This window comes from Elephas maximus, chromosome 3, assembly GCF_024166365.1.
Source record: "Elephas maximus indicus isolate mEleMax1 chromosome 3, mEleMax1 primary haplotype, whole genome shotgun sequence".
Taxonomy (NCBI): Eukaryota; Metazoa; Chordata; class Mammalia; order Proboscidea; family Elephantidae; genus Elephas; species Elephas maximus.
The window spans coordinates 55,134,399-55,152,947 of NC_064821.1; the positions used below are offsets into that span (position 1 = coordinate 55,134,399).

The 18,549-nt window shown below is 43.7% G+C and overlaps 2 protein-coding genes across 3 annotated transcripts in view; one reads left to right on the plus strand and one right to left on the minus strand.

Annotated features, from left to right (window-relative positions):
• The window catches only part of LOC126072599 (chymotrypsin-like elastase family member 2A), a 91,318-nt gene that overhangs the window by 16,890 nt on the left and 55,879 nt on the right, over window positions 1-18,549 (plus strand). The window contains exon 8 of one of the 2 annotated variants that reach the window (XM_049877996.1): window positions 7,971-8,059. The exons of the other annotated variant lie outside the window; for it this stretch is intronic. Within the exon in view, the coding sequence (XP_049733953.1) occupies window positions 7,971-7,988 (18 nt within the window). The 3' untranslated portion in view covers window positions 7,989-8,059. Of the gene's footprint in view, window positions 1-7,970; window positions 8,060-18,549 lie in introns of those variants that run through there. 2 annotated transcript variants of the gene reach the window in all.
• LOC126073141 (caspase-9-like) lies at window positions 9,486-18,481 on the minus strand. The gene is made up of 4 exons (XM_049879440.1): window positions 18,478-18,481; window positions 11,208-11,387; window positions 10,495-10,604; window positions 9,486-9,578 (listed from the first exon to the last, which is right to left on the minus strand). Exons 1-4 carry the CDS (start codon window positions 18,479-18,481, stop codon window positions 9,486-9,488), a joined length of 387 nt encoding a protein of 128 aa, XP_049735397.1.

An 18,549-nucleotide genomic window follows, 5' to 3' on the forward strand; every position in this document is an offset into this window, starting at 1 on the left:
CCCTTCCCTGGTCTGCACTGCAAAGCCTGAGGGCTTCCTCAGGGCATTTTTTTTTTCTCTTCTTTTCTCAGTTTCTTGTCTCTCTCAACCTACCTTCCTTACCCTTCTCTGGAACACCTGGCATCGTGGTCCAGCTCCACTCCTTCTTTACAGGCTGTGCAGCCACAGCTTGGCTGGGGAACCACTCCTGGTGGGCTTCTTTGGGACATTGTTTGTCTTCTTTTTTTCTTGGTTTCTTGTCTCTACCTTACTTGATTTCCTGCCCCCCAACTACTTGGTATCTGTTTTTTTTTTTTTTTTTTTCTTTCCCTGCTCTCTCAGTTTTTTGTCTCTCAACCTTCCTTTCCTTTCTCCTGACCATCTGGCTGCATGTGCTTTTCACTATTTATTTATTTTTTAATCTAGTTTATCTCTCTCTTCATTTCTTTCCTTTCTTCCACCCACCTAGCTGCATGTTCTGTATCTAACCCTTCCTGAGGGGCTGTGCCACACTCCACAGCTACAAAGCCATGAACACACATCTTCCCCAAGTCTGCACCACTCCAATGACAGGCTCCCTCAGCACTTTTCTTTCTTTTTTGGCTTCTGTTTCTCCTTCCTCTTTCTCTTCTTTCCTTCACCCACTTAGCTCCACACATCAAATCCTCTCCCCTCCCTCCTGCCAATCTGCACCATGCCCTGAGCATTGCACCCCTGAGGAGCACAGCCACAGTCTACCATGGCCCCATCCTGTAGGCCCCAGTATCTGCTGCAAACAACCCATCCCAGCCCCACCCCCTCCGCTGGACATGCTGTACTTAACCATAGCAGAGCAACTGGCCCTTCCCATTGGAAAAGGTGGTGAGAAGTATAGTGCCCACAGACCAGGAAACAACAAAGAACGCTCAGCCCACCTGCTCAGCCATAAACAAATAAAACAAAACAGCAGGACAAAACAAACAAATGTACAATTAATAAATGAAGAAAATAATTACTGAATGTCCTGAAGACAGCAGACAATATCAAAACATATTTAAAAAATAGGACGGGAAGGCTCCAGTAGGTGTCCAAAATAAAACACCAGATGACCTTCCAGTAGAAGAAAAGGGCACTGGAACTACCTGATAGGGAATTCAAATCTCTAATATTCAGGGTGATTGAAGAGATAAAGGAAAAATCAGACAAAAATGAGGAAAAATAGACAAAATCATGGAAAAGACAGCAAAACAATGGAAGAATTCAGGAAAATAATACAGGAACAAAATGTCAAAATAAACTCACAACTAGAAATCATACAAAAACAGCAATTAGAAATCCAAAAGATAAACAAAAAGATTTCAGAAATGGACAGTGTCAGAGAATGTTTGAGGAGCAGGGTTCAAACAATGGAAGAGAGGATCAGCGAAATTGAAGACACATCCTTAGATACCACTTTGTCAGAGAAAAGAAAAATGAAGAAGCCCTGAGAACAGTGTGGGATACAATCAAAAGCAAAAATGTGTGAGTGATCGAAGTTCTAGAACACGGGAAGAAAACAGAAAACACAGAGAGGATCATTGAAGAATTGCTGACAGAAAACTTCCCTAATATCGTGAAAGATGAAAAGTTGACCACCCAAGAAGCTCAACTTACCCCATATAGGATACTCATCAAAAGAAAATAACCAAGGCACATCATAATTACAATCGCTAAAACCAAAGACAAAGAAAGAATCCTGAGACCAGCTCAAGAAAAAGAAAAGTCACATACAGAAGAGACACAATAAGACTAAGTTTTGATTACTCAGCACAAACCATGCAAGCAAGAAGGCAATGGAATGACGTATATGAAACCTTGAAATAAAATAATTGCCAACCAAGAAAAATATATCCTGTAAAACTCTCACTCAAATATGATGGTGAAATTAGAACATTTCCAGATAAAGAGAAATTAAAGAAATATGTAAAAACCGAGCCAAACTTACAAAAATTGTAAAGGGAGTCCTTAGGTTAGAGAACCAACAACATCAAACAACAGTCTGAATCTAGGATGCAAGACCACATCAGTCAGATACCAATATAGGTAATGAACTCTCAAGGATAAAATGAAACTAAAAGATTTACAACAGGGAACCACAGAGGTTAATCTATAAATGACAACAATGTCAGAACAATAAAAGAGGGAATAACTAGTGTAGGTATAGAACTTCCAAATGAAGAGGAGGTCAAAGCAATACCAAGTAATGAAAGACTAGTTAAAACTTAGGAAGATAAGGGTAAATTTCAAAGTAACCACAAGAAAGTTAACAAACATACTCATCAAAATGAGGAAGAATAACATAAAATCTCAGTAAAAACAAAACCTACAAAAGTGAAAGAAATGAACAAAAAATCCATAAGCAAAAGTAATTCAGCACAGGAGAGCAAGAGGAACAAAAAAAAAGTCAGCCCCCCCCCCCAAAAAAGCACTACAAAATAACAGCAGTAAACTCACACCTATCAATAATTATACTGAATGTAAATGGCCTAAATGCATCCATAGAGACAGAGAGTGACAGAATGGATTAAAAAAAAAAAAAAAAAAAAGGACCCACATACCTTAGAAACAAATACATAAATTCATTAAAAATCAAAGGATGAAAAAAAAAATATGAAGAAAACACCTACCAAAAAAGAGCTGGAGAGGCAATAGTAATCTCAAATAAAACAGACTTTAAAACAAAATCCATCATAAAAGACAAAGAAGGACATTATATATAATGATTAAAGGGACAATCCATCATGAAGATGTAACCACAATAAATATCTATCCACCCAATGACAGGGCTTCAAAATACATTAAAAAAAAAAAAAAAAACTAGCAGCACTGAAAAGAGAAATTGATAGTTCTACAATATTAGTAGGAGACTTCAATACAGCACTCTTGGTAAAGGACAGAACACCTACAAAGAAACTCAACAAAGACACAGATCTAAAGTCCACAGTCAGCCAACCTGACCTCATAGACATATATCAAACAATCCACCCAACGGCTGCAAGGTACACATTTCTTTCCAATCACACATGGAACAGTCTTCAGAATAGACCATATCTTAGTTTTTTGTTTTTAGGCCACAAAGCAACTGTCAACAAAATCCAAAACACTGAGATAATACAAAGTATCTTCTTTGATCACAATGCCATCAAAGTAGAAATCAACAACAGGGAGAGCAAGGAAAAAAAATCAGTTGTATGGAAACTGAATAACACTCTGCTGAAAAACCACTCAGTAATAGAAAAAATCAAAGATGTAATCAAAAAACCCCTAGAATCAAACAAGAATGAAAAAGTATCATACCAAAACCTTTAGAACACAGCAAAAGCAGTGCTCAGATATAAATGTATAGCAATAGATGTACATATCAAAAGAGAAGAAAAGGACAAAATAAAACATTTGCAACACAACTTGAACGAATAGAAAGAGAACAGCAAAAGAAGCCCACAGCCACCAGAGGAAAGGAAATAATAAAGATCAGAGCAGAAATAAATGAAATAGAAAAACAATAAAAAGAATCAACAAAACCAAAAATTGGTTCTTTGAAAGGATAAACAAAATAGACAAAACACTGGCCAAATTGAGAAATGAAAAACAGGGGAGGAAATATGCAAATAACCCAAATAAGAAATGAAATGGGAGACATTACAACAGATCCAACTGAAATAAAAAGGATCATAAGAGAGTACTATGAAAAACTATACTCCAACAAATTTGAAAACCTAGAGGAAATGGACAAATTTCCAGAAACACACTAGCTACCCAAACTAACACAAACTGAAGTTCAAAATCTGGACAAACCCATCACAAAAGAAGAGATTGAAAAGGTAATTAAAAAAAAAGAAAAAACTCCCAACAACAACTATGGCTTCACTGGAGAATTCTACCAAACATTCAGAGAAGAGCTTACACCAGTACTACTCAAACAATTTTGGAACACAGAAAAGGAAGGGATACTTCCAAATTCATTCTATGAAGTCCGCATAACCTAATACCAAAACCAGGCGAAGACACCACAAAAACAGAAAATCACAGACCAATATATCTCATGAATATAGACATAAAAATTCTGAACAAAATTCTAGCCAATAGAATTCAACATCATACCAAAAACAATATACACCATGAACAAGTGGGATTTATACCAGGTATGCAAGGATGGTTCAGCATTAGAAAATCAATCAATGTAATCCACCACATAAATAAAAGAAACACAGGATCATCTCAATCAATGCAGAAAAGCCATTTGAAAAAGTCCAACACCCATTCCTGATTAAAAAAAAAAAAAAATCTCTCAGCAAAATAGGGATAGAAGGGAAATTCCTCAACATAATAAAGGGCATCCATACAAAACCAGCAGCCAACATCATTCTTAATGGAGTGAGGCTGAAAACATTCCCCTTGAGAACAGAAAAAAGACATGAATGCCCTTTACAACCACTCTTATTTAACATTGTGCTGGAGGTCCTAGCAAGAGCAATAAGACAAGAAAAAGAAATAAAGGGCATCCAAATTGGTAACAAAGAAGGAAAACCATCCCTATTTGCTGATGATATGATACCATACATAGAAAATTCAAAAGACTACATGAGCAAACTACTGGAACTAACAGAAAGATTCAGCAGAGTAGCACGATATAAGATAAACATACAAAAATCAGTTGGATTCCTATACACCAATAAAGAGAATGTCGAAAAGGAAATCAAGAAACCAATACCATTTATAATAGCCCCTAAAAAATAAAATACTTAGGAATAAATCTAACCAGGGATGTAAAAGACCTATACAAAGAAAACTACAAAACACTACTGCAAAAAAACAAAAGAGAACTACATAAATGGAAAAACACACCATGCTCTTGGATAGGTAGACTCAACGTAAAAATGTCAATTCTACCCAAAGCAATCTACAAATACAATGCAATCCCGATCCAAATACCAACATCATTCTTTAAAGAGATCTAAAAACTAATCATTAACTTTATATGGACAGGGAAGAGGCCTCAGACAAGTAAAGCACTGTTGAAGAAGAAGAATAAAGTAGGAGGACTCACACTACCTGACCTCAGAACCTACTATACAGCTACGGTAGTCAAAAGAGCCTGGTACTGGTATGACACATACATTGACCAATGGGACAGAATTGAGAACCCAGAATGTAAATCCATCCACCTACAGTCACCTGGTCTTCCAAAATGGCCCAAATTCATCAAATGGGGATAAGGCAGTCTTTTTAACAAAAGGAGCTGGCAAAACTGGATGTCCATCTGCAAAAAAACAAAACAGGACCCATACCTCACACCACACACAAATACTAATTCAAAATGCATCAAAGACCTAAATATAAAACCAAAAACTATAAAGATCATAGAAGAAAAAATAGGATCATTGCTAGAGGCCCTAATACAAACCATAACTAACAACAAACAAACTCTGGAAGATAAGCTAGGTAACTGGGATCTTCTAAAAATTAAACATGCTCATCAAAAGATTTCACCAAAAGAATAAAAAGAGAACCTATGGACTGGGAAAAAAAATTTTGGCTATTACAAATTCTACAAAGGTGTAATCTCTAAAGCCTACAGGAAAATCCAACACCTCTACAACAAAAGATAAATAATCCAATTAAAAAATAGGCAAAGGTTATGAACAGACACTTCACCAAAAAAGCATTCAAGTGGCTAACAGACAAATGAGGAAAAGCTCACGATCACTAGCCGTTAGAGAAATACAAATCAAAACCACAATGAGATACCATCTCACCCCAACATTACTGGCACAAATCAAAAAACAAAAAATAACAAATGTTGGAGAGGCTTCAGGGAGATTGGAACTCTTATGCACTACAGGTGGGGATGCAAAATGGTACAACCACTTTGGAAAATGATGTGGCACTTCCTTAAAAAGCTAGAAATAGAAATACCATATGATCCAGCAATCCCACTCCTAGGAACATATCCTAGAGAAATGAGAGCCATCACATGAATAGACATATGCACAACCATGTTCAGTGCAGCACTGTTTACAATACCAAAAAGATGGAAACAACCTAGATGCCCATCAACAGATAAATGGGTAAACAAACTGTGATACATACACACAATGGAAAACTACACAAAGATAAAGAGCAATGGTGAATCTCCGAAGCATCCCACAACATGGAGGAATCTGGAGGGCATTATGCTGAGTGAAATAAGTCAATCACAAAAGGATAAATATTGTATGAGACCACCGCTATAAAAACTCTTGAAAAGGTTTACCCAAAAAGAAACAATCTTAGATAGTTACGAGATAGGGGAGGGGTGGGGATGGAAAAACACTAAATGGACAATAGGTAAGTGGTAACTTTGGTGACGGGTAAGACAGTACACAACACTGGGTAAGCCAGCACAACTTGTCCAAGGCAAGGTCTTGGAAGCTCCACAGACACATCCAAACTCCCTGAGGGATCGAATTACTGGGCTGAGGGCTGTGCAGACCATGGTCTCAGAGAACATCTAGCTCAACTGACATAACACGGTTTATAAAGAAAACGTTCTACGTTCTACTTTGGTGAGTAGCATCTGGGGTCCTAAAAGCTTGTGAGCAGTCATCAAAGGTACACCACTGGTCTTACCTCGCCTGGAACAAGGGAGAATGAAGAAAACCAAAGACATAAGGGAACGATTAGTCCAAATGACTAATGGACCACAACTACTACAGCCTCCACCAGACTTAGGTCCAGCACAACTAAATGGTGCCCAGATACTACCACAGACTGCTATGACAGAGATCACAACGGAGGGTCCCGGACAGAGCTGGAGAAAAATGTACAACAAAATACTAACTCACAAAAAAAATTTTTTAAATGACCAGACTTACTGGTCTGACAAAGACTAGAGAAACCCCCAGAGTATGGCCCCCAGACACCCTTATAGCTCAGCAATGAAGTCACTCCTGAGGTTCACACTTCAGCCAAAGATTAGACAGGTCCATAAAACAAAACGAGCCTAAATGGGCACACCAGCCCAGGGGCAAGGACGAGAAGGCAGGAGTGGACAGGAAAGATGGTAATAGGGAACCCAAGGTCGAGAAGGAAAGAGTATTGACATGTTGTGGGGTTGGCAACCAATGGCACAAAACAGTATGTGTATTAATCATTTAATTGAGAAGCTAGTTTCTTCTATAAACCTTCATCTGAAGTACAATTTAAAAAAAAAAAATAACAGATGCAGCTTATAGCCTCACCCACAGGGCATGAAATCCATAAACATGCCCATCCACACATTTTGCATGTAATTTTTAGGAGCCCACAGGCCCCCTGGAGCCCAAGCAGGACTCCAGGCCAAGATAGCTGCAGGTCAGTGGAAGGCTGTGATAACACCTTGTTCTCCTCAGGCAGGAGCTGCCTCTGATTCTAGGGCTTCGAACTGGTTCATTCCAGTTTGAACCCCTGCTGAGAATTTGGATTTCTAACAAGTTCCCCAAAACCCAAGCCCACTGCCATCAAGTGGATTCCAACTCATAGCAACCCTATAGGACAGAGAGTAGAATTGCCCCGTAGGGTTTCTAAGGCTGTAAATCTTTATGGAAGCAGGCTGCCACATCTTTCTCCTGCCGACCGGCTGGTGGGTTCGAACCACCGACCTTTTGCTTAGCAGATGAGTGCTTTTAACCACTGTGCCACCAGGGCTTGCTTAACAAGTTCCCAGGTGACACTAATGCTGCTGCTGGTTAGGGACCAGTTCTGTGAATCACTAGTAGGGCAGCGGTTCTCAAACTTTATTATACCTAAGAATCACCTGGGGATCCTGTTAAACCGTAGATTCTGATTCAGTATATCTGGGGTGGCAATGCAAATCTCAGCAGTGGAACAAACCGGTTCAGAGCCCTGTCTGATTCACATGAGCAGCGCATTGCCCAAGAGAAAGGCAGGGAAACTGCCAAGCTCAGCTCTGCAGTTTGGTTCACTTGATTATTTTCTTGTCTGTGTCCCTGCAGGTGATTGCAAATAACTAACCGAAAGAAGTCCCCAGGACTGTTTCAGACTTGGAATGGTTACAGAGGAAAAAATAAACTAAAGTGGCAACTACATCAATCTTACCTTGGTGCGAGTCCTTTTAGCAAACTGTCTTAATGTCCAAAAAAGAAAACCAAACCCACTGTCATCTAGTTGATTCTGACTCACGGAGACCTCATGTGTTACAGAGTAGAGCTGCTTCACAGGGTTACCTCAGCTATAATTTTTGCAGAAGCAGGTCACCAGGCCTTTCATCTGCAGTGCTGCTGGGTGGGTTTGAACCAACCTTTAGTTTAGTAATTGAACACAAACCATTTGCACCCCCAAGGGCTTCATCCTAACATCACAAAACCAAAACCCATTGCCATCAAGTCAATTCCGACTCATAGCAACCCTATAGGACAGAGTAGAACTGCCCGGTAAGGTTTCCAAGGACTGGCTGGTGGATTCGAACTGTGACATTTTGGTTAGCAGATGAGCTCTTAAACACCGCACCCCAGGGTTCCTCCTAATGTCCAGGGGTCCTAAAAGCAAGAAAGAAGCTGGGATCAGAACAGCCTAAAGGACCTCAGGAATGGGACCTGGGGTCCCAGGATTGCCCTGCAGTCCCGGGGTCCTTCAGAAAGTCGGGCACTTGGGAGGCACAGGCCGGGAGCCAGGTCTCCTTACTGGTTAACTACATTTACCTGGACAAGTGATTTCACCTCCCTCGGCACAGGCTTCACACCCCTGCTACCTCCCTAGGACAGGGTGGGCACCAAATGAAATGCGATGGGGAAATGTTTTGAAAAAGGCAAAAGTTACCTTTGTAAGGAAGACGAGTGTGAGCAAAATGAGGGGGGAAAATGGGCAGAAGGGAGTCCATATTCACCTAAGATTTGTTTTTTAAGAATACAACACAGAAAAAAAATAGCAAATTGTAAAGCTTCATTCAGAATCCACAGATTAAAGTTGTTCGGGGCCTAGTAGCCCCAAGCCTGCAGAGCTAAGAGATGCTGGTTTCTTTGTTGTCAAAAGCTCCTATCAATCAGTGGTTCTCAAGACTGGCAGTTTTGCCCCCCAGGGGACATTTGGTGATGTCTGGAGTCGTTTTTGGTTGTCACAACTTGGCAAAGTGCTACTGGCACCTAGTGGGTGGAGGCCAGGGATCCTGCTAAGCATCCTACAGGGCACAGGACAGCCTCCCACCACGAAGAAGCACCTGGCCCCAAATGCCAACAGAAGGCACAGGGGCCACAGGCCACAGTCACTGGCCCAGGGGCCAGCCACGGGTGAAGGGGTCACGTGGTGCCCAAGACGCCCTTCGGCACCTCTTCCTCCATTGCTTGCCCATCCTTCATGTCCAATACGGAAGCCTGTCTGCCCTTATGGGGAAGAAGCAGCCACTCCACAGGCTAGGAAATCCTTCAAAGCCTGACAGCCAGTCACAGGGACGTCCAGGCCTGGAGCAGGAAGGCTTGGGGCTGAAAGGTAAGGCAGGGTGTGGGGCCTGGGCCTCAACAAATTTTAAAGAAAAGTTTTTTCCGGAGGAAATTAAAATAACCCGGCATCTGTCTGTAAATCCCTTTCTCTGAAACAGCATTGGCAACCTGTGAAGACACAAGAACAGAGAGGGCTGTGTGAGTTCTCGTTACTGACATAAGAATTCAAAAAGGGGCCTGGGAAGAAGAGCCACTAAATCGGCACTTGATAGAGCAAAACCGGTCAGTGGCAAAAGGACAAACAGTGCATGATCTCACCCCCTGGAGTTGTGCTAGGTGTGACCTGCCCTTGCTTCTCTTCTCTCCTCAGCTCTGCTCAGCAGAGAACAGAGCCGGAGCCTCCCTCAGGAGAAAGGAGTGGTCCCAGCCCTAAAGCCCCTTCCCACAGCAGGAAATACCTGTGCAGAGCAGGAGGGACCCTAGTGTGCTAATGCTCAAAGGCAAGGACTAGGCTCTAGGCCCTCAGTGGAGGCAACTGTTAGAGTGGGGTTTTCACTTAGGGGGCTGAAGCTCTATCAAGCCTTCCTTTGGTGGTCTTCCATTAGGGCCTTCTGAGAAGGGGTATGCTAAGGGGTACTCATTGTTCTTGGGCAGTATGACTACACAGAGAGGCAAAGGGGGCCAAGATGGCCCCACAGCCTGCCTCCTTGGTGCCATGCTTGGCCACAGAGCCATCCCACCCTGGCCCTGTGGACCCACACATCACAGGGGAGTGGGGAGAGCTTGAAGGTTTTAGCCTAGGAGCCTCAAAAGAGACAGTGGGGAATGGCAGCCCTGGAGATCCCCAAAGGGCAAATGTCACAGCAAGCAGTTCCATCTCACATTAAGAGAAGAAAGAACAGTGACTGTCATGGCAAATCAAGGCACAAAAGCAGATGTGGCACTTATTGTCTTTTACCTTTCGTTTGAGCTTGGTGCTTTCTCAACTCAGGCCAGCGCTCTGCTCGGCACCCCTACCTGCCCTGAGGAGGGCACCCCGCTCACTCCCAACATGTGCCTCCTTCTGCTGGAAGGCAGGACTCACCCTGAGCAGGAGGGTCTGTAGGTCTTCAGAGTCAGCCCACTGCTCAAAGACGCCATCTAGGGTCTCCATGTACCAGGAGCCACTCTTGGTACCCCTCCAGGAGACAAAAACTTAGAAAGAGAAAGGCTGGACCTTGCTGGTGGGCCAGGGCCCCCATGGGTCACCCCCCTCCCTGGGCATGGAGGCTTGGCACAGTTTCAAGTCTAGCAGTAGCAGCCCACATCTCTGCGGCTCTGTCCCCTCTGTGATCTTATTTCATCCTCACAACCATCTTGTGACTTTGGTTATGGTTCCTACCCTCTCAACCAGGAAAATAAGGCTCAGGAAAGTCAGGTGTCTCCTGCATAGGCATTAGAAAACTACCACCTATTCTGTGCCAAGCTCTGTGCTCAGTGACATGCCCGCCACTTTGTTTAATCCCCATGACAACTCCTGAGGTACGATTATATTCCCATTTTAAAGATGAGGAGGCTGAGGGAGGGCCAGGACCAGGGTGAGGAGATGAAGCGCACCAACCCGAGAGCACGTGCCTCCTTAAACTTTGCACCCTAGGCACCGCTTTGCCTCACCCTGAGCAGGGCTCAGAGTCACACAGGTGGCAAGAGGCAGAACCAGGACTCAAGAACGGGTCTCTTATTTCCCCACCACAACTGCCTCTAGGGCAAGTGAGAGGACTCACTGGGCTAGGAGGACGTGTCTCCTGGTGCACTCACCTGGGAAGGTAGAGTAGGACACGAAGATGTCTCTGGGTGTGGGCAAACTAGCCACGGCGTCTGGCTGGTCGGAGTTCCCCGGGCCTTCTGGGAACAGGGCAGCATCTGACTCGGGGTTACCGCCAGAGGCCCTGTCTTTAGGGGGAGCAGAGGCCACCTCAAATCCATGGTCTTTCTGTTCTGCAAGAAGTAGACACAAACACTAATTTGTCACCAAAACACAGACCAGAGTTCCTTACCTCACTTCTTGGCACCATCCAGCCTGTCCCCAGCCCGAGACTGTTTGATTTCCCCTAAAGGCAGGGTCTCAGTGTCAGGCAGACACAGGCAGGAAACAAAAACAAAGTTTTACTTCAGAGAAACGATAAAAGTATCAGATGTGTTATGGACTGAATTGTGTCCCTCCAAAAAGATATGGTGAAATTTTAACCCCCATTACCTGTGAATGTTTGTTTGTTTGTAAATAAGGTTTTTAAAGATGTTATCAGTCAACATGAGGTCATACTGGAGTAGGGTGGGTCCTAATTTCAATTCTTTTAAAAGAGAAGAAGAGAGACAGAGAGACACTCGGGGGAAAACCATATGAAGATCCATCGACAAAGCCAAGAAACACCCAGGACAACCAGAGCTGAGAGAGACAGGGGAGGATCTTCCCCTAGAGTTTCAGAGAGCACATGGCCCTGCCATATCCTCAATGCAAACAACTAGCCTCCAGAACTCTGCGACGATAAATTTCTCCTCCTAGAAGCCACTCAATTTGTGGCATTTTGTTACAGCAGCCCTGGGAAACCAATACAATGCTGATTAGATAAAATTGGGGGAGAAAAAGGAGAATGCAGAAATTTTGCAAACGGCTCTAAAAACAAGTTACAAACAGTTTGTAAAGATAAATAGATAGATGGGTGAGTAGGTGGGCAGGCGGGCAGGCAGGTAGATAATAGAAAGTAAGAAAAGTCTGGAAGGAAACACCAACTATTAGCAGTGGCTACTACTGAGGAACAGGATTAGGGGTGGGGTTCGGCAGAGGCCTTTCCCTTTCCATGCAAGTATTGTTTGAGGTCATGATTTACAAGATGGTGAAAACGTACATGCGTGCACACATGTCCATAGACACACACATGTCCACACAGTGCACATGTCCACACATGTCCGCACACGCACACATGTCCACACACGTCCATACATATGTCCACACACATCCATACAGCAACACGTCCACATGTGCACACATGTCCCCATACATGCACACATCTCCACACACACATGTCCACACACATGTGCACACACACACACACACAGCACCCCGGGGTACAAAGCTCCTGCACAGGCACTGAGGGGAAACAATGGTAAAGGAAAGACGGGTTCTTCTGTCTCGGGGGCTAAAAGATCAAACTGAGAAAACTATGTCCTCATTTACACTGAGAATCGCACTAAAAAGAGCCACATAAAGCTTGTGTTTCTCTTTTTTTTTTTGTAGGAATATAGTGAGGAAAGTGTCCACTGTATCACACAGTATCCTCTCTATGAAAGGGAACCCTGGTGGGTGTGGGCAAACTAGCCACAGTTAAACTCTTGGCCGCTGACCGAAAGGTTGGTGGTTCAAACCCAATCAATGGCTCCTCGGGAGAAAGACCTGGCAATCTGCTCCCATAAAGATTACAGCCTAGAAAACCCTATGGGGCAAAAAGACAAATAACCCAATTAAAAAATGGACAAAAGATATGAATAGACACTTCACTAAAGAAGGTATTCAGGAAGCTAGCAGATACATGAGGAAATGCTCACAGTCATTAGCCATTAGAGAAATGCAGATCAAAACTACAATGAGATTCCATCTCACTCCAACAAGACTGGCATTAATCCAAAAAACACAAAATAGTAAATGTTGGAGAGGCTGCAGAGAGACTGGAACACTTCTACACTGCTGGTGGGAATGTCAAATGGTACCACCACTTTGGAAATCGATTTGGCGCTTCCTTAAAAAGCTAGAAATAGAATTACCATATGATCCAGCAATCCCACTCCTTGGAATATATCCTAGAGAAATAACAGCCTTTACATGAACAGATATATGCACACCCATGTTCATTGCATCACTGTTTATAACAGCAAAAAGATGGGAGCAACCAAGGTGCCCATCAATGGATGAATGGATAAATAAATTATGGTATATTCACACAGTGGAATACTACACATCGATAAAGAACAGTGAGGAATCTGTGAAACATTTCATAACATGGAGGAACCTGGAAGGCATTATGCTGAGTGAAATTAGTCAGTTGCAAAAGGACAAATATTATATAAGACCAGTATTATAAGAACTTGAGAAATAGTTTAAACTGAGAAGAAAACATTCTTTTTGGTTACGAGAAGGGGGAGGGAGGGAGGGAGGATGGGAGAGGGGCCTTCACTAATTAGATAGTAGATAAGAACTACTTTAGGTGAAAGGAAAGACAGCACACAATACGTGGGGGTCAGCACAATTGGACTAAACCAAAAGCAAAGAAGTTTCCTGAATAAACTGAATGCTTCGAAGGCCAGCGTAGCAGGGGCAGGGGTCTGGGGACCATGGTTTCAGGGGATATCTAAGTCATTTGGCATAATAAAATCTATTAAGAAAACATTCTGCATCCCACTTTGAAGAGTGGCCTCTGGGGTTTTAAAAGCTAGCAGCAGCCATCTAAGATGCATCAGTTGGTCTCAACCCACCTGGATCAGAAGAGAATGGAGAACACTAAGGACACAAGGCGATTACAAGCCCAAGAGACAGAAAGGGCCACGTGAACCAGAGACTACATCATCCTGAGACCAGAAGAACTAGATGGTGCCTCGCTACAACTGATGACTGCCCTGACAGGGAACACAACAGAGAACCCCTGAGAGAGCAGGAGAGCAGTGGGATGCAGACCCCAAATTCTCATAAGACCAAACTTAATGGTCTGGCTGAGACGAGAAGGACTCCAGTGGTCATGGCCCCCAGACATTCTGTTGCCCCAGGACAGGAACCATTCCAGAAGTCAGCTCTTCAGACATGGTTTGGCCTGGACAATGGGTTGGAGAGGTATGCTGGTGAGGAGTGAGCTTCTTGGATCAGGTAGACACTTGAGTCTATGTTGGCATCCCCTGCCTGGAGGGGAGATGAGAGGGTGGAGGGGGTTAGAAGCTGGTGAAATGGACACAAAAATAGAGAGTGGAGGGAGAGAGTAATTGGGAGTGTGTAGCAAGGTGTATATGGGTTTTTTGTGAGAGACTGGCTTGATTTGTAAACTTTCACTTAAAGCACAACAAAAATTATTTAAAAAAAAAAAAACCCTATGGAGCATTTTTGCTCGGTCTCATGGGGTCACTGTGGTCAGAATCACCTCAGTGCCACCCAACAACAATATTCCCTTTTCATGACAACTGAGGGAGGCAATTTCTTAGGTCACAGTACCAAGGCTGATTCTCCTGAAAAATGCAGCTTCTGTCTTATGGAGGCTGTGGATCTTATGAGGGATCTTATCTTGCTTCAGCTGCAAAGCCAAATTTGCAGGCCATCGCTAGCAAGTAGGTAAGACCTCACCATAAGTATTTCTGGGTACCAAACTTACTCTTATTTTCTTCATTCCTCAGATTTCCCCTCTCTCTATTTTGTTCTACTACATCATTCGTATTTGGTCTTAGCTGCCATCCAGTTGGCCCCCGACTTACAGCGATCCCATGTACAATGGAACAAAACACTGCCCGGTCCTACACCACCATCCCCATGACCAGTTGAGGATCAGACCATTGTGATCCACAGGGTTTTCACTGGCTGATTTTCAGAAGTAGCTCACCAGGCCTTCTTCATACTCAGTCTTAGTCTGGAAGCTCTGCTGAAACCTGTCCAGCATCATAGCAACACACAACCCTCCACAGACAGACAGGTGTAGCTGTGCACGAGGTGTACTGACCAGGAATCAAACCCGGGTCTCCTGCTTGTCTTTCTCAAGCTATCTCAAATCCTTTTCTGGAATCAAAGGAGGCATGAGAAGCATGCCAAATAATGACACAAACTCACAAGTAACAGGATCCGTGGAGACGTTTCTACCTCTGGCCCAGTGATTCCACTCCTGGAAACATATCCTAAGGAAATAATTCTATTAAGGCCAAAAGCTCAACGTATATAAAGACATTTGTGATCGTGTTAGCCAAAAATTGGATATCACCTAAATGGCTAACATTAGGGAAATGGTTTGGTACATTATTGCATATCACTGAAATGGAACATTATAAAGCCATTTGAACTAGCGATTACAAAGACTGAGGAGATGTAGAAAAATGCTTAAGGAATAATGTGAAACAAGAGAAGCCGACAGCCCGTGGGCCAGGATCCAAGGGTAAGAGGCCAAATGAGATGCCAGTCAGGCTCCTACAGGATTTTTTGTTGTTGTTGTTATTGTCAACTTTTCTGTCTTTTCGGTTTCAGAATCCAAACTCCCTGTTACGGATTGAATTGCGTCTCCCCAAAATGTGTGTCAATTTGGCTAGGCCATGATTCCCAGTATTGTGTGGTTGTCCACCACTTTGTCACCTGATATAGGGTCACTATGAGTCGGAAGCAACTCGACGGCACTGGGTTTGGTTTTGGTTTTTTTATGATTTTCCTGTGTGTTGTAAATCCTACCTCTATGATGTTCATAAAGCAGGATTAGAGGCAGTGATGTTAATGAGGCAGGACTCAATGTACAAGGTTAGATTCTATCTTGAGTCAATCTCTTTTGAGAAATAAAAGAGAGATGGGAGCAGAGAGACAAGGGGATCTCACACCACCAAGAAACAAGAGCCAGGAGAATAGCGTGTCCTTTAGACCTGGGGTCCCTGCACTGAGAACTCCTCAACAGAGAAAGATTGACGACAAGGACCTTCCCCCAGAGCCGACAGAGAGAAAATCTTCCCCTGGAGCTGGCACCCTGAATTTGGACTTCCAGCCTCCGAGACTATGAGAGAATAAATTTCTCTTTGTTAAAGCCATCCACTTGTGGTATTTCTGCTATAGCAGCACTAGATGAGTAAGAGAGAGGACTCAAGCCTGCAGAGGGGCCTTCTTAGATCTGTGAAAGCTGTCCGATCTATTCATAGCTTTCTCAGTTCATCCAGGCAGCTGCTTGATTTTGACCATGACCTGGTATCACGTAGACATTCCACAATAAGGTTACCCACTTGTGGCACACTTTTCAGCCCTGGGGCTCGCACAAACTCCTAATGAAGAGGTAGATAACGTGTCAGAGGTTTCTTTTCATTGTTTTAAATTATAACAACAGTGAATTTAAAAATAGCAAAGCAAGAGTCACCAAAATTCCAGCCAACCTTCTGAGGCACCAACGCTGACAAAGAAGGCAGACAGACTGTTCTGTATTTCTCCTCCCTAGTTGAAGTGGCACCACCTTGTGGCAACAGTGTTAAACACGTGGTCGCGATGCCTGCCAGGGACAAAGCAGATACAGAACTCAAGTCTGTCCAACTCCAAAGGTGGCGTCTTAATCACTGCACTCCAGCTTGCAAATCTTGCTGTTCCCAGTGAGTTTTCTAATTAGGCGTGGGTGGAAGGGGTGGTTGAGGAGGGCAAGGGGGAGTTGTTAGTTGCTGAATCAATTTTCAACTCATGGCAACCCCATGTAACAGAGTAGGACTGCCCTACTGCCCCCTAGGGTTTTCTAGGCTGTAATCGCTACAGGAGCAGATCACCAGGTCTTTCTCTTAAGGACCCACTGGGTAAGTTTGAACCTCCAACCTTTCAGTTAGCAGACAAGCACTTAACCTTTGTGCCACCAGGACTTCTTAATAAGAGAGGAAGGGGCTGTCTGAACTATTCCAAATTTTGCTCATGGATATTTTTATATGGTTCTATTTCAAATTCAAATAATTAGAATCCACAAAAGATGCACCCCTACTAGGAGCTTTGTGCCAGGCTGGGGACCTGGCTGTGGGGCAGACAGTCCTGTGGCCTCAAAAGAGCTGACCATGTGATGGGCCTTCTCAATTCAAGGAGAAAGTGCTAGGATGGCCCTGGGATGTAGCACTGCCTGGTTCTCCCCCTTTATTTGGGAGATCGCACCAAGGGGCAAGAGACACCTTTCAAACATCTGACCCCTGAGGAGCCCAGGGCAGAAGCAACTTAACCCATTGCCATCAACTCGATTACAACTCATAGTGACCCTATAGGACAGAGTAGGACTGTCCCATAGGGTTTCCAAGGCAGTAATCTTTATGGAAGCAGACTGCCACATTTGTCTCCTGTGGAGTGGCTGGTGGGTTTGAAACACCAATCTTTCAGTTAACAAGTGAGCACTTAACCACTGCATCACCAGGACTCCTTAGAAGGGACTTGCTGGGACAGAATTCTCAGTGTTCTCAGCTTCCACCCTCAAGTCCCACAATTCCAGGAAGCACAATGTTCCCCCGCCTCATTTTTTTATTTTTAAGAGAAAATCAAGCTATGTGAAGTAGAAGCTAGGTTTAAAGTCAGAGCATATAAGCACATGGCAAAACTACAAATAATCCTTAAAAATCCCTCAAGGCTGAGGTGGGGCCAAAATGGTAGAGTAGTGAGACACTTCCAGTGATCCTACTTACAACAAAGACCCCAAAAAACAAGTGAAAAAATTATATTTATGACAAACTAGGAGCCCTGAACATTAAAGGCAAAGTTAGAAAATGGACTAAGCAGCAGGGGGAGGGAAAGACGGTTCAGAAGTGGAGAGGGATTGCGGGACTTAAATAACAGGGAAGCCTCAGGCACCATTCCCTGGAGCGACTGCGATGGGGCTGGTGGTAGCTTTCCAGATGCAGTTTCCTCAGGGAGAGACAGCGAGCCGCACAGCCTACTCACACCTCCGGAACCAGAGAAAAATGGTACTCTCGGCAAAACCTAAGTATGTGCATTTATTTTACCATGGCCCCAGCCCCCAAGCCAGCTTCAGTGGCTGTCGACTTCCTTGGGCCTGAGATAGGTCCTGCTGCATGTCCTGAGCCATTTTCCTGGCCTTGGAGAAGGAATAAATTAACAATTGGGGGAAAAGATAATCTGCCAGCTCCACTAAGCTGGGGAGCTCAAGACAGAAGCAGCTCCTGTCCAGGCACAAAAGGTCCATGGACATTGAATATTTTTTGCCCCTGCATGGACCCGTGTGGGTCCATTTCAGGAGACTAGGCCCTTGTTGGCAGACTGCAACTGTTTCAGCTGTGCAGTGGAGAGGTGGGCATTTGATGTTTGACACTGCTTTGCCTATCAAACAGGGTCCTCACCTACCCATGTCAGGTTCCTAAGGATGGGTGGCCCCCCCACATCACCTAGCCACCCACAAAAGGGGTCCAAGGATAA